The sequence below is a fragment of the Pantherophis guttatus genome, chromosome 1, assembly GCF_059756535.1.
Source record: "Pantherophis guttatus breed Tessera chromosome 1, ASM5975653v1, whole genome shotgun sequence".
In the NCBI taxonomy this organism is placed as follows: domain Eukaryota; kingdom Metazoa; phylum Chordata; class Lepidosauria; order Squamata; family Colubridae; genus Pantherophis; species Pantherophis guttatus.
In genome coordinates, this window is record NC_142063.1 from 85,864,867 (window position 1) to 85,881,133 (window position 16,267).

The following is a 16,267-nucleotide window of genomic DNA, read 5'->3' on the forward strand; positions in this document are numbered from 1 at the left end:
GCCTTTCTAGCCCTTAATTCTTTATAGAAATATATTTTAATTTCTATTATATTATAAGTAGATCCTAATAGTTTACTTTTGCCCTTTCAAGTGCCTTTTGGGTAAAAAATTTTTTCCATGGGATTACACCATATTTTCAAGCTTTTTATTAGTTTTTTTCTTTCCTGACTTATCCTGTATTTCTAAATTTCCAAAGTTCTGTTTTGCTATCTTTTTTTTTTAAAGCACAAAGCAGTTGGCAAGGGTTATACTTGTCTGTGCTAGCATGGAGGGATGTGGCTTTGGCAGAAGAAACACACACTGCCTGAGGTTCCTTAACTTAGTTTTACAATTTTCAATGGAGAAAATTTGGCTGTGGAAGCACAATTCCAAGAGGTTGGTTTTGTATAAGTCCAATCAGGGATATTCCTTGGTGAGAGAAGGTAAAAATAGTCAAGACAACACAAGCATGCGATCAAAAATCCACCCCTTTTTATTACCTAAATGCATGTAAATAGGGGCAGATTTTTCAAGGTTGCGGCTGCTGTCTTCCTTTTTTTGGCTCACCTCCAAAAACACTCCTACATCCAATTACAGGTTATCATAAATGTAATTATAACGCAGCTGTGTTTTTTTTTAATCTAACTCAAAGAACATTATTAATTGGGAGGAGGCAATGGTTAAAATTGCTTTTGTAAAAATGAAGCCATTGAGATACAGTATATAGCATGCTGCACATAAAATATAATATGCTGTTTGATTTAAGCTAAACAGACAAAAAGCAGGGCCCTGGAATATTTGATAACTGTACAGAGAAAGTTGGAAATTACAATGTGAGTCAGGGCCCCACAGAATATTTTTGTTGCTCCAGTGTGGGTAAGATCATAAACATTGGCCATTTGTTTGATATTTTGCAAGATTCTTTGGATAATTGAAGGAATAACAGAACCACTTCAAGATTTGTACCCATTTCACTCTACTCGGAGGCTCTAACTCTATCCAGTTTGGGATTATGCAAAGTGTAAATTTAACGGACCAAGTTATTGTGTAGGTTTATTTGTATTTATTCATCACATTTCTACAATGTCCGTCTCACCTAAGTGACTCATGTTTTCATGAGGAAACAGCTTAAGATCATGTCCCACTGTTAGCTATTAGCATATAATAGCTTGAAAGGAGTCTGTATTATTTCTTTTTATTATTACTTTTCACAACAGAAAATTAAGCTGTTACAGACCATTGAATGCTGAGTTACTGGAAAATACAGCCCATGGCTACATCAGTATCCATGGATAGGGTTGCCCGGTTTCCCCCAAAATAAGACATCCCTGATAAAAAGCCCAATTGGGCTTTTGAGCGCATGGCAATAAGGCCAAGCGCTTATTTCAGGGTTCAAAAAATATAAGACAGGGTCTTATTTTTGGGGAAACACGGTATCAGATACAGGCACGTTCCTTGTGTTCATCTTAATAGGCCTGTGAATAAACTGTCTACTGTACATCTGAAACAGCAAAAATTAGGAAAATCTTTTAATTGAATAGAACTTTGCAAATCTGGCTACAGAAATTTGGTAAACTATTATGTGAAAGCAAAATGTTAAACGTTTTTCTGTGTTACTTTGCTGCCATCTAATGAGCATTCATTTCTGCAGCCCAGGCACTAGTTGAGGGCCACCTTATCTTTAAAATTATTTGCTGAACATGAGTGCTGGGTAAAGTCCAAAACCAGTGAATATCATTTTTTGCTTTTCATTCTGCCATCTGCTCTTCTCTTGATCTTCTTCCTTCCAACAGCAAGGAATGCAGGGGAAAAGGAAAAATGGTTTCCTCAGGGTCTAAGTTAATAAGGCCTTTTTGAGCTGAATACACTTATCGGCTGCCTAGTGCTGATATAATGAAACTTAAATTGAAAAAGATTACATCAGACATTATTGTATTTTTAAAAAAAATTATCTAATGACAGTCTTCTCTTATGAATTTTTAATTCATTGCCAGAACAGTCTCTTCTGACTAATCCTACTGAGTTTCAGTTTCTTTCACAGCTTCTTCAACATAATCTGCTGCTAGATTCATTCGACAGTTCCTTAGAGCTCTTATTATATCCTCCACCTTTGCTTCCTTTCCTTTTGATTTTTGCCATTCTAGAAGCGATTGCATCAATTGTTCTTCCAAATTGTAGGGATTAGCAACCATAATCCTATCCATTTTGGCATCTGAAATTCCAAGTGTTCGAGCGAGCGCTTTCCAGTTCCTTCCAACATTTTCACATATGACTTCAAAAGCTCTCTTCAGTTTATCTAGAAAGAAAAGCATACTACATATCAAATAGGTGAATTGCAGTGGGACACCTATGCATCATCTATTATGTATCAGTTTTATCCCTTCCTTGTCCTTCTCTGAAACTCTTGCAGCTTAGGGGTTCAATACTATTAAATGAGTATTTTCAAAGTTCTCAGTTTCAATCAGGGTGGATAAAAATCAATGATTTTTTTAAAAAAATCAAAAAAATCAGATTTTTTTGATTTAAATCGGATTTTTTGATTTTTATTGAATTTATTTTAATAAAAAACTTTTGGGGTAAAAATCTATCGTAAGATAGTTTTCTATTTAAGATACATAAATAATTTAGTTTATTCAGCATGAAATGGAGCTTAGTTATGTAGCATGAGGCTGTATATTCTGCAGCACTGGGACTATCGGTGAGTCAACAGTGGGTCAAAGGAGTAGCAGAGATGACAGTTGCTCTTTAAAAATTATGATTTAAATCGAGTTGATTTAAATCAAGTCTTTTTACTAGTGATTTAAATCATGATTTAAATTGTGATTTAAATCAACTCGATTTAAATCAAATCCACCCTGGTTTCAATTTCTAATATGGTAAATATTGATAGCTATAACCCACATTGCTTGTCCCAGCTTCTGCCCACCTAGCGATTTGAAAGCATGCAAATGCAAGTAGATAAATAGGTACCACTTTGGTGGGAAGGTAACAGCATTCTGTGCACCTTTGGTTATAGTCATGCTGGCCACATTATCACGTAAGTGTCCTTGGACAATACTGGCTCCCTCAGGCGGGATGTGGCTATCAGAAACATTAATATGGGGCTATTCATGTCCTCTTCTACAAGCTTTTTGGGAATCTCAGAAATTTTGTTCTTAATCAACACCATCACCCTCCTGGAAGATTAGTCCAAATTAAACAAGTGAGATTCATTACAGAACTACCACAGGTTAATGATGATTTTAAATTTATTACACGTAGTCCTTGAGTTATGACTAGCTGTAATTAATGTCAGTCGTAAGTTGGGTCACCCATGTGATTGATCTGTTTCATGACCTTTTCTGTGCCAGTCACTAAGCAAATGCTGCAGTTATTAAGGAAACCAATGGTTTGCAATGGGCCCAGTTTTGCCAAAAACTGGAAGTAAACACCATTTTTCAGTTGTTGTAAAACGTGGGGCAATGCAAATGGATGTAAATACAGCCTAATTGATGAGCGCCTGGTGTGATCACATGACTGCAACAACCATCGGAACTTCTAATTTGAGTCATAAGTGCCCCCAGGGAGGTCCATCATAACTTTGAATGGTCACAATGTGATCAGTATTAAATCAAGGCCTACCTGTAAAGCTTCTCCCTCCAAAAGCTGAAATCTATTGTTCCCAAAGTATCCAGTTACATTTTTTAAATATATAAAACTCCTGAATAGGACTGAGCAAGGTGCAAGGGCTGCAGTTACTTAATAATATTCTTTCTCCTATGCCTCCCTTCTCTCCTGCAATTACCGGAGGAACAAGAGAACTCTGGGCAAGGGAAGGTGGGATGAGGTGCCAAGAACCAACAGTTAATATGGAGCAGCTTGTTTGGATAGAAACAACTTGCCTTTTGAACAAGACACCTTAGACTTACACATTCTACAAAGTATTCCTATGACTTATATTTCACAAAAATAACCCCAAAGTGTCCTAGAGCACCTATAGATCAACCTTAGCAGCCTGAATATTTACCAAAAAATAAATCCCCCCAGAGCCAGTGTGATACATTGCAAACTGGTGCATGGAAGACTGCAGCCCTGCCCCTCAAGGCAGTGGTTGAATTCAAATTTTTTTATTACCGGTTCTGTGGGCATGGCTTGGTGGGCGTGGGCGTGCAGGTGAAGGATACTGCAAAATTTCCATTTCCACCTCACTCTGGGGCCAGCCAGAGGTGGTATTTGCCAGTTCTCCAAATAACTCAAAATTTCTGCTACCGGTTCTCCAGAACCTGTCAGAACCTGCTGAATTTCACCCCTGCCTCAAGGTCCAAAGCACCATTTTTTTTTCCAGATCAAATAGTAACAAGAGCAACCTACATTTCTCTTTATCCTCTGGCTGACGATCTGGATCACCGTCCGCTGTTTTGACGTACTGCTCTAGTTGGGTTAGTAGATCTTCTCTTTTCAGACTTTTGAGCATGTATCTCAAAACCTCTACATCGTTGTACGCAATTTTTTCCTGTTCCAGGAGAATCGTGAAGAGCTCATTGCCACTGCTTACACCCTCCAGTTTTTTTTTACCAATATGGCTCTGGCAAAGAAATTTAAGGTCTTTGAGCTCCGCGGGCGACAAGGCCCTTGAAATCGAGTGCAGCAAATCCAAAAAGGGATCCATTCCCGGAAACCTAGAAAGAATACAAGGAAGGTTCAGAAGCTTTTGTCAAGAGTCAAACTTCAAGCACAGTTTTTTTTTTTAAAAAAATATTCCTCTCTTTAATTCTGATATCCTCTTTTCCGGAGTCTGCAACATCTGGCTATTACAACTCCTGGCCAAGCAGAATCCTAAAACAAAAACTACAAGTTCTTGAAAAACTTTTGCGCAACTACTTCAGCTTCAACCACAATACACAAGCAAATAATAAGATATAAACTCAAAGTAAACCACTCCAAACTCTGTTGAAGAAAATATGACTTCAGTAACAGCGTGGTCAATGCCTGGAAGGCACAACCTGACTCTGTGGTTTCTTCCCCAAACTCCCCAAACTTTAATCTTAAACTGTCTACTATTGACCTCACCCCATTCCTAAGAAGTCTGTAAAAGGAGTGCATAAAAGCACCAGCGTGCCTACCACCCCTGTCCTAATATTCCTTTTTACTTACTTTTTTTCCCTTTTACTTACTACTTTTTTTAGGAGAAAACGCGTCTTTCTCTCCAACCAACTAGTCTGCAGCCTTCTAACTTCTACAATGAATCCGGTTCGAGCTTTAATGACATAGAAATCTGTTTTGGACTTTTCTAAAGTGCTCCAGCTAACATTTTGCGCGATCCTGACGAGATACGCTCATTTTAAGAATCTGGATTTTTTAAAAAAAAGAAAAGAAAAGAAAAGAAAAACCTTAGGACTTACTTCCTGCTTCTCCGCGACTTTGCCGCTTCCAGGCGTCACAAGAGGAAGAGGCTGCCCCGCCGGAGTGCGCTCCGCCCCGCGTCTTTTTCAAGGGAGACGCTCCGGAAGGTGGCGGTGCTGCCCAGCTTTTCCCACCAATCCGTTAAATCCGTGCACTGTTTGATTCCATAGGCGGTGGAGGTGTTGCAGACGTACGGAAGAGCGGAGATAAATTGGTTGCTTTTAATAGCTAAATACGAGTATTGACATGTTTTAAAAAAGGGTTTGATGTCGCCTGAAGGCTGGTCTAAAGTATTTCTCTTTTATTAAAAAGAGCCCGCATAAACTCATCCGTTACTCTGATGAATCTTTAAAGAAAGGCATTTCCGAGTCGCCGTTTGTGTTCTTCATTCCCTTCCATTTTTTACTTAAAAGATTCAGAACTGTCTTTCCGGGAGCTCGACAGATGTTTCCAGGTGAGTTTTAAGGAGGAAATGGTGATGGTAGTATTGGGTGCAAAATGTTACCCTTTGAGAATGACAGCTTCTAATATTCTCAGTCAGAACACAAAGCCAAGGTTCAAGTTCCTTTAAGCTGAGCTCAGTTCTTGGGGACTTCGTGGATCCATACGTGGCATCAGGATCAGCAGGTATACAGCATCAGGACACGAATGGTGCCATTGGATTCTTTCTGGTTTTCTCAATTTCATAGTCTAGCTAGCACATTGCTTCTCAATCCCAGCAACTTGAAGTTGTGTGGACTTCAACTCTCAGAATTCTGCAGCCAGCGTGCTGGCTGGCAAATCCTGGGAGTTGAAGTCCAAATAAATTCAAGTTGGTGAGGTTGAACAACAATTAGTCTAATTCACAGCCCTGGGGCTCCCTTAAGGTCTCCCTTGGACGTAAGAACACAAGAGAACCCTAGGGCTAGGCAAGGAACTTGAAAAATCTTGTGGTCTCCAAGAATAAACCGGATTTCTTTAGGTTAGCCACATACTATTTATTCAACAGATATTTCAGTATTTGCCCTAGTATCATAGGACCTCAAGGTATGAACAATTGTTACCATCTAAGATGTGTGAGTAATCCTAATTCATTCTATATTAGAAATGCAGTAGGTGTTAACATGGGATCCCCAGACATATTTAAAAAGAAAAACAAAAAACAAAGCTACTTGCAGGCATTTTTTCAGCTGCATGAAAAAATTTCTCTGCAAATTATGCTGTGGCTATTGTATTCCTGTTCTTGTAGAACAGGGGTGTCAAACTCGTGGCCCGCGGGCTGGATGCGTCACGCATTGCCCACACCCACGCCCAGTTTAGCAAAGGGGGGGGGAAGTTAACAATACGTCACGTGACACCGCCGTGACTACGCGAGTTTGACACCCCTGTTCTAGAAGGAACTAGAATGAAAATACTGATGCAATCTTTCATAGTGAGTGTCAATCCAGTGATGATAAGCTTCTGGGCTAATAGGCCATGATGTAATTATCTGATATAATTTCCACAATATCATTTTGATGCTGCTTATTTACCAGATTTCCAGTATTTCAGATAAAGTCACTTTAGGCTAAATTCAACTTGATCTCCATAATATGTACCTACCCTTAGCTTGTAAATATTTATTATAATTTGATTCTAAAGGATTGTTAGCATACACTGGATGAAGAAAGAACGTTTGACCCAAATCCAAATTCAGCTCAGATCAAAAAGAATACCCTTCCCCCAAATGGCAACCTGATCATGCTCCAGATGTTGAAGAACTACAATTTACAGAATTCCTCCCACAGGTGATGCTGGACAGCTCAGCCAGAAACTGTATAGAAGGTTATATCATTGAAGAAGCACTGCACACAAGGCTGTTTCATCTGACAAGAATATGTAAGATGTACTTGTTGAAGAGCACTTGCATTGCTGGAGAAAATAAACAGGATGCAATGAAGGGGATCTTTTTTTTTTTTTATTGCAAAAGTTTTACAATTACATTTTCACCCCTTTTTCCCCCCCCACCCCCCCCAAACTTCCCAACCTCCCTAACCCTCCCCTCCCCCCAGACTTCCCTATAATATACTCATAACTCGTAAAAAAAACCCCTTAATATGACACTTATGTGTAAACTTGAACCCCTCCCTCCCCTGTATAATTTTTCTTTTTACCTCATTACATTAAAATATTTCTAAAACATTATTTTCAAATAAAAGCTATTTGATACTTTCTAGTTTGATATTTGTTCTGAACATATTCTATCCATCTTTTCCATTCCCATTCATCCAGAAAACCTCCTTCTGCGCCTTGCATTTCCTCTAATTCCTGCTTAGACTGTTCTTGCAGTTCTCGTTGAGGTTGCTTCTCTTCACTCTCCTTAATCTCCAAAACTGTAGATGTACGTGGAGATGGTGTTCTTTCCTTAAGAATAGTAGTGTAAAAGTGCTCTGCCTTCTCCACGGTATTCAAACGATATCTTTCTCCCTTGTATCTGAAAATTATACCAACTGGGGCGTCCCACCGAAATGGTATCTGTAAATTTTGCAATTCCTTAACAAGAAAGCCAAATTCTTTTCTAGTTTTCAGCATTTTAGGAGGTAATTCTTTATAAATTCCAATTCGTGAGCCCCCCACTTGCACAGAAGTGTAAAAGGATTTTTGCAGGATGTCATTTCTTATTTCTCTATCTGTAAAATATATGACCACATCTCTGGGCAATTGTCTTTGTCTGGCCACCCAAGAATTCACTCTGTAAATTTTATCTATTTTGTGAAAAACCACATCAGGATTAACTTGTAGAATCTTGGCCAGGGCCTCAGAACAAACCTGTCTCAAATCCTGTCTTTCCTCTTCTCGAATTCCTCGAAGCCGTATGGCAAACTCCATTGCCCTGAATTGTACCATCACAATCTCATTTTCAACTCTTTGCATTTTATTGTCAACATCAGCAATTTTATAATCATTGTCTTTCATCTTAACATTAACTTCTGATTTAAGTTCTTCAACTTTAGAATCAACTTTCACAATAAATTCTGCCAGACGCCACTTCTGATATTTTTTTGGTCACCTTGTTTTGATTCTGTTTCACCATATCTTTAACTTCATTAATTTCCTGCATAAATTCCTGATGTGATTTTTGAAGTTTATCATCTATCTCCTGTTGAGATTTTTGAAATTTATCATCCAAAGTTTTAGAAATAAATTCTTTTAAATCTCCCACATCAAAAACTTTTTTCTGAGTCTGTATCTGTTGTACTGGGGGAGGCTGTGCTTTATGTGTGGGAGATCCACCTCCTGTTGCCTTCGCTTCCTGCTTCTTTGAGGCCATCCTGCCACGTAGGCTGGTTTTACTAAAAAGGGAAGTTCTTCTTCCTCTCCCACCTCCACAAAGACTTCTGAAAAAGTCCCCCAGATTTAATCAAATAAGAACCAAAGTAAAGCAAAGTCCAGTATTGAAAAAGGAGAAATTTCTCTCTTATTTCTCTTGTTGCAAGCGAAGCAACTTCGTAGCAATTTAGAAACTTTGTAACAAAGCAAGATGAGTTCAGCAATCCACACTCGCCAGCTCGTTAACTCTAAGGCTAAGCGCCATGTTTTTACAGTTCACTTTCACTCATCCGCATTTTTTCACTCAGATTAGAAAGCCAAGAAAACTCTAATACTTGCGATTCCGAGTTTCAGGGTTCAAGTAACAGTATGCTGCTTATTAAGGCTGGTTCCTTTTCTTTCAATTTAAAGTTTCCTGTAGCCGGCTTGTTCTGCAGAAGCAGACTTGTCCCACGCCGCCCGGAGTTCCAGCAGGTTGAATGGGAGCCGCTCCTGTTCCCTCCCCAGAAACTATTCCCTGGGGGGGTTGCAGGGGCTCAATCTGTACCCTGCGATCTCTCTTCAAAAATCCTAAAGATTTTTGAAGTTTTCGAGCCGCTTCTTAGTCGCGAAGCGGCTCTACAAGCGGCGGGGCTGGCGGAGCTTCAAAAGGCACCGCCGCCGCCGAAGACAAGGAAACCGGAAGTCCCAATGAAGGGGATCTTAAACTGGTTGGAAAACAAGTCTGGTTTGCAAGAAAAGTAGTCTGTCCTTTATGAAATGGTATCTGCTGAAATACAGGAGAAAGAGCTCATCAAATTAGAAATGACAGAAAAATGTGCCTCTCAATAGAAATAGCTGCAAACATATTGGTACGTGAAAGAAATGGAATTATCATGCCAGTGCACATGATCACATGTTCTCTATTTGGATGGCAGCCTAGTCAAAATCAGTTGAAAGACATAAAAGGAGACCGAAGGCCCTAAAGATACCTATCAGCAAAAAGCATTTGCACAGCAGAAAAAAAAAAGATAGCGGTTAATTATAATGAGAAGTGAAGCATTTAAATTGTTTGTCTACATGATAACATATGTATTAATATATTAAATATTACAATGATAACTCTTTTTCCGTGGATGGAATTAATTCCTTTTTTTTCCTGGTATACATAATTTTATTTATTTATTTATTTTTATTTTATTTTATTTGTCAAGCATACATAAAATAACAGGTAAAAGTATAAACATAATTTGAATGCATGAAAAGAGTAAGAGTAAAAAGGAATATTAGAACAGGGATGGTAGGCATGCTGGTGCTTTTATGCACTCCCCTTACAGACTTCTTAGGAATGGGGTGAGGTCAACAGTAGACAAATTTAAAGTTAAAGTTTTCGGGGTTTGGGGAAGAAACCACAGAGTCAGGTAGTGCATTCCAGGCATTGACCACTCTGTTACTGAAGTCATATTTTCTTCAATAGAGTTTGGAGTGGTTTACTTTGAGTTTGTATCTATTATTTACTTGTGTATTGTTGTGGTTGAAGCTGAAGTAGTCATTGACAGGTAGGACATTGTGGCAGATAATTTTATGTACTACGCTTAGGTCAGACTCAAGTTGGCATAGTTCTAAATTGTCTAAGCCCAAAATTTGAAGTCTGGTGGCATAAGGTATTCTGTTGCGGGTACAGGAATGGAGGACGCTTCTCGTGAAATATCTCTGGACTCTCTCAATTGTATTAATGTCCGATATACAGTGTGGGCTCCAAACAGATGAGCTGTATTCGAGAATTGGTCTAGCAAATGTTTTGTATGCTCTAGTTAGTAGTACAATATTACCAGAGAAGAAGCTACGCAAGATTAGATTAACAACTTTTAATACCTTTTTGGCAATGTTGTTACAGTGGCAGCTTTGGCTGGGATTAGATGACACCAATTTTTTAAAATAAGTTGTATGTATTTCCTAACAAGGAAAGAAGAGGTTTTTAAGAGAAAAGCTCTCCATCCTGGAAACAGGATTAAGATGTTTTAAAAACATGGTACTGACCAAGCAATTTAAAATAGGCAGTTGGATGAGTCCAGGAGAGGGAGGGAGAGAGGAAGAGGCAGACAGAGAGAGAGAGAGAGAGAGAGAGAGAGAGAGAGAGAGAGAGAGAGAGAGAGAGAGAGAGAGAGAGAGAGAGATGCAAGTTTAAGTGATATAATCTTCAGTAATAAATTGAGATGTGTGTACTGGCTGCTGCTTTAGTGCAAAACAAAACAAAGGAGGAAGCCACAGTCATCCGTATTTCCCCAGGTATATGAAACAACAGCTGTATATGTAAAGAAATCACAGTTACTACTGAAATAGACGTCTGGGAAAAACCCCTAATTCTGAATACAGGGTTGGTTCTGCTGTATGCTGTTATGCGTTCAAATTCTAACTTGGTACTTTTTCTCTGTCATGAGTCATCTCCCCGTCTCAGGAAGTGCAAACAATTTTGCTTTGTTAACATTCTGTGTACAAGGGAGTAGTCCTGCCCATTCCCAGAGAGTGTGTTATCTTCAGTTCTATGAAAACATTGTACAGGATATGACTGTATGATTACTCATACTTATTCAGGATGGTGCATTAAAATTAATGCTATACTTCTGTCCCATTCTCCCTACTTTTTAAAATTATTGTTCTCTGTTTTAGCAACCCCAACATTCATAGTGAAGCTCAAACATAAGCCTCCTCTGTATACAAAATGCATGCCAAGCATATATTGCTATTTGCCAAATTCTCAAAATACAGTATACATGGTCTTACTAATATTACCAACAGTGCAGTATGACTATACACATAACTTTGAAGCACTGGCATGAGAATGTATAACGAGGTGAAAGTTACAACACTAGATAAGTCAAATGAGTAATTTTTATTGCTTAGCTTTAGCTTGTATATCCTGCCTTACCTCATGGCAAGTAACATTTAACTAACAATGTAGTTAATTTTCTTTTCTTTTCATTAACTTGTATCTATTTTGAAGAGTAGTACATCTGCTCAGCAGGTGAAATGCACTTACCTTCGCTACTGGATCACAAATGTGAGCGCATGTGCCTCCTCCACACATGCACAGAGCCTTCTGGGCATGTGCAAAGGGTAAAAAGAAAAGGGATGTGATGACGTCCGGGCGAGTGGGCAGAGCCTCCCGCCACCGACCCTACCGGATTGCGCGAGCCGGATAGATCCAGCTGGATTTCACCACTGCTGCTCAGCTTAAAAAGAGGTAGGTTAATTCAGAGTAGGCAACCTGATGCTCTTCATCCAGATGCTTTGGGCTTCAAATCCCATCCATTCCAGCCAGCACCCCAATCCAGGGTCAGCCATGAAGTTAGTGTAGCAACAGTATTTCCTTGTTATGCAATTTGAGAAGTTTTCTTGCTGCAGATAAGTGCAACCATGTCCTTGCTAAAACTGTATATTTTGGCTGTATCAAATCACACAATTTTCTCTTTAAGTATAATATTCAGTGTGAATTTAATATTCTTCTACTGAAATTCCCATTGTTGCATGACTATTACTGCATCTAAATTCTGCATCCAATAATCATATGATCTTTGACTTGTCCAGTTTCTGGATCATACTTCTTCAGCAATTTCTAAATAAGACCCAGAAGATGCTTGAGCTACATATATGATTTTAAACTCAAGTCACATCTGTTAAGTCCCCCCCCCCTTATTTCTCCAATTCTTTTAATTCTGAACTTATTTGAAAATATTGAAACTAGTCACATAGATTAAATCATTATAAAGTAGGAGCCTGAAATATTTTATCTTTTTATATTAATAATAAATTTTGCAATATAATCAATTTATTATCTTTTCACTGAGCAAATGTCTTTATGTTTTCCTCTGCATAAAATAAACCTTTAATAATAAAGCAAGTGGCGGGGGGGGGGAGAGAAATGCTGGACATATTTATTTTCCTTATTTATCCCAGGCATGTAACCCTTTGGAATGGGTTACCCACCGAGTTCCGGACGGCTCCCAATCTCCGCACTTTCCGCGCTGGCCTGAAGACATGGCTGTTCCAGCAAACTCCCTGATCATTCTACGAGGTTTTAAATTTGGGGATTTTAATTTTGGATTGGTTTTAGATTTTATTGTTATTGTTTTTTATTTATGTGAGACGCCCCGAGTCCTTTGGGAGAAGGGCGGCATATAAATTTTAATAATAAATAAATAAATAAATTACATGCCATGGTGGCACAGTGGTTAGAGTGCAGTACTGCAGGCTACTTCTGCTGATCATCGTCTGCCAGCAGTTTGGCAGATCAAATCTCACTAGTTTTCAAGGTTAACTCAGCCTTCCATCCTTCCAAGGTGGGTAAAATGAGGGCCCAGATTGTTGGGGGCAATATGCTGACTCTATAAACTGCTTAGAGAGGGCTGTAAAAGCACTATGAAGCGGTATATAAGTCTAAGTGCTATTGCTATTATTATTGCATGATCAGTTATAAATTGTTTATTTTGATTTGAACCAATCTAGAGATATTTTGTGCAGACTGCCTGGAGGTTCTCCCCTTCCGTAGAGGTGGCCAAGAGCTAAGGAGATACAGTCCCCTTTGTATTCCATGCTAAGCAAGTGGCATGATGTTACAGTTTAAAATTTGAAGCCACTCAAATCTTGCACAATCTTTTTATTGGACTATAAGGAATCCATTACTTGTACTGTATATGTAAACATTTTTTGTTTATGCATATCTAGTGTTATATTTTTCCAGATCTGAGATTTGAATTGTGTTGTGGTCCGCCACTGGCCTGCGGAGCTGGCAGCAGAGTCGGACAGTGAGGAGGCTGGGGAGGAACATGGGCCAGTCCTGGAGTCTGGGGAAGGCTCGGACCAGGGCTCTGCGTCAGAGGCAGCGCTGGGGCCAGGGCCATCTGGGAGTTATGTGTGGACTCCGGAGCCTCCAGAGTCCGATATCAGCGAGGCAGAGGAACAGGGGGAGCCTGTTCCCAGTGCACGCATGTGCAGAGCTGCCAGAAGGCAAGAACAGTTAAAACAAAAGGGACGGGCTTGGAGATGATTGGCCCTCCCATAACACATAAAGGAGGAGCAAAGGCACATGGGCCTTAGCAGGAAGCAATGTTGTTCATGCTGGCCAGTTTCACTTCTGCAGCTCCATTTTGACTCTGTGTTCCATGTGGCCTTGCAAAGTTAATTGCCAATTAGGTCTTGGCAGCGTGTCAAGGGAGATAAAGGGGGTACTTATCAGCCTTATCCCGAAGGACTGTGGCAGACTTCTGTCGGACTCTTTACAACTATTTGGGACTCATCTGTGAATTTTTTTTTTAAATTTGATTTATATGCCGCCCTTCTCCGAAGACTCAGGGCGGCTTACAATGTGCTCAGCAATAGCCTTCATCCTTTTGTATATTTATACAAAGTCAGCTTATTGCCCCCACAACTGGGTCCTCAATTTACCTACCTTAGAAAGGATGGAAGGCTGAGTCAACCTTGAGCCTTGGCGAGATTTGAACCCTGCAGTAATTGCAGGCAGCTGGTCTTAATAACCAGCTTAATAATAGGGTGCCTTAAACCTCTGTACTACCAAGGCTCTTGAATGAACAGATTGAGAATGAATAGGCTGTGAATGAATAGAATTCACAGCCACTGAAATAAAAAGAGGGTTTTTGGGACTCATTGTATACTTTTACTGTATCAAGAAGCCTAGGTCAGAACAAATTGTTACATCTTATGCTTGTGTGTGTACATATAAACAACGAGTAGAAAATAGATGTTAAATGTTTCAGCAAGATTTTTTTCATCCATATTCTATTTTCAATCCTGTTTAAAAATTGCTTTATCAAAAACCAATAACCCTCATCTTTCCCATTTAATAAATTCCATTCTCATCTCAGTTCAAACCAGTTTGTTTGCTTTTGCAAGGAGGTTTTTGCAAGAAGCTTGGCTACTCGGTGGCAAAATTTTGTATAAGACAATTTCCTGTTTTTCTAATCCTTTCTAAAACAGCTATAGAACAAAGTAGATCATATGTTCTGAATGTACCGTGTTTCCCTGAAAATAAGACCAGGTCTTATATTAATTTTTGCTTCAAAAGACGCATTAGAGCTTATTTTCCAATTAGGGCTTATTCTGGGGGAAATATAGTACTAAAATGTGCCTGTCTGGCTGACAATCTTAACTGGGGCTTATTTTTGGGGTAGGGCTTATATTACAAGCATCCTGAAAAATCATGATAGGGCTTATTTTCTGGTTGGGTCTTATTTTCGGGGAAACATGATAGAAAGCTGTAGATTTGATCCCTTATGTTTCTAGGTAGGGTGAAGAGCTATTTGCAGCGTTAACTGGCTCCAATATCTCTCTGTATGGAGTAGAGGATTTGCTACACTTGATACTCTAATAGAGATGATAACATTCTTGTCTATGTCCTAGCAGATGGTGGCTTGATAGTATGATCTTCTTTTGGGACCACTGCGCGTTAAATGGAGTTGATTTCAGTTTATTTTCCTGCTGCTGCTGTTGGGCAGCTTACACTTTTAAAACTAAGAGCAATAAAACAAGAGGAAAAGATCATGAACGTCTGAAAGCAACGAACAGAATATGCCAGGAAAAAATTGACAGGGATTCAAAAGCTACCTTACACCCAGGGCTGGGAGTAAAGCCAGGTTTTCAAATACTTTTGGAACATCATGAGGTTAGGAGCTGCAAGCTCTCTGGAGGAAGATTTTCCGTCCGTTTTGCAAATTTATAAAATAAGGCTAAACACAGCAGTAAAGTCTGAATGGGTATGAACCCAAAAGATGACATATTGGTTGGATTCATCGCTCTGTGAAATCATGGCATTATATGAAAGAGCCTGAATCCTGCCTTTCTGTTATGTGTGTGTGTTTGATGCTTGTATTGTGATAATGTTTGTAGGAAAACACCAGGAACTCTTGTATATATTGCCATGTTCATACAGCTACTGTTATAACTATCATGGTTATAGCAATAGCATTTTAAGCAAGGTGCTGGTACAGGTAGTTACATTTATCAGCATGTGACTCTCCAGATATATTGGCCCATTTCTATCTTGCCAGATTACTTGCCTTCTCTGTTGCAGCACTCATCCTTTAGAACATCCAGCCCTCCAGAGTGAGATCTGCCCCCAATCTCCTATTTTTTTTATAAGAGTCTAAAGACTTGGCTCTGCAAATTGGCCTGGGGGATCCAATGGGGGAATTCAACTTTGGAAATGGCTGCTAGATTGACAGCAGACTCCTCCTCTCTGTTCCCCACACGCCCTTCTTTTTTTTATCAGTCATATCTATGTATTTTCTTTGTTTTCTTTTTCCTTGTTTGTTTCCTTGTTCTATTATTTTAATTATTGTTCAGTTTATTTTTCAGTTGCTTAAACTTCCTCTTTATTTCTTTGTCTTTTTATGGTGGTAGCTCATGGTGAGATAGGTGGCAAATAAATTTGATAATAATAATTATGGGATTTGGCACCTAACATTTCTACTGCATAAAACTCTATTATGTTTACTGATTAGATAATGTCTCATTCTCTTCTATTCATAACAATGCTTTACCACTGACAAGTGTTCCTCACCATTAACGATTCTTAGTACTTCCAATCTGAATTGTTTTTATGAAAAGAAATTAGATGGAAGAA

The 16,267-nt window shown here is 39.0% G+C and overlaps 1 protein-coding gene and 1 long non-coding RNA gene across 4 annotated transcripts; one reads left to right on the forward strand and one right to left on the reverse strand.

Moving 5' to 3' along the window:
* Positions 1-1,158: 1,158 nt before the first annotated feature.
* FADD (Fas associated via death domain) lies at positions 1,159-5,555 on the reverse strand. Of its 3 annotated transcripts, none has more exons than XM_034417302.2 (3): positions 5,361-5,555; positions 4,330-4,637; positions 1,159-2,275 (listed from the first exon to the last, which is right to left on the reverse strand). In XM_034417302.2, exons 2-3 carry the CDS (start codon positions 4,625-4,627, stop codon positions 1,995-1,997), a joined length of 579 nt encoding a protein of 192 aa, XP_034273193.1. In that variant the 5' UTR covers positions 4,628-4,637; positions 5,361-5,555; the 3' UTR covers positions 1,159-1,994. The 3 variants fall into 3 exon arrangements, with proteins under 3 accessions (XP_034273193.1, XP_034273194.1, XP_087733642.1); XM_034417303.3 differs by having other exon boundaries at positions 5,133-5,394; XM_087877516.1 differs by having other exon boundaries at positions 5,113-5,364.
* Positions 5,528-13,927, forward strand: LOC148116475 (uncharacterized). Its single transcript, XR_015729678.1, has 3 exons — positions 5,528-5,815; positions 11,633-11,872; positions 12,586-13,927. It is a non-coding gene; the product is annotated as an uncharacterized LOC148116475 (long non-coding RNA).
* The last annotated feature ends 2,340 nt before the right edge of the window (positions 13,928-16,267 follow it).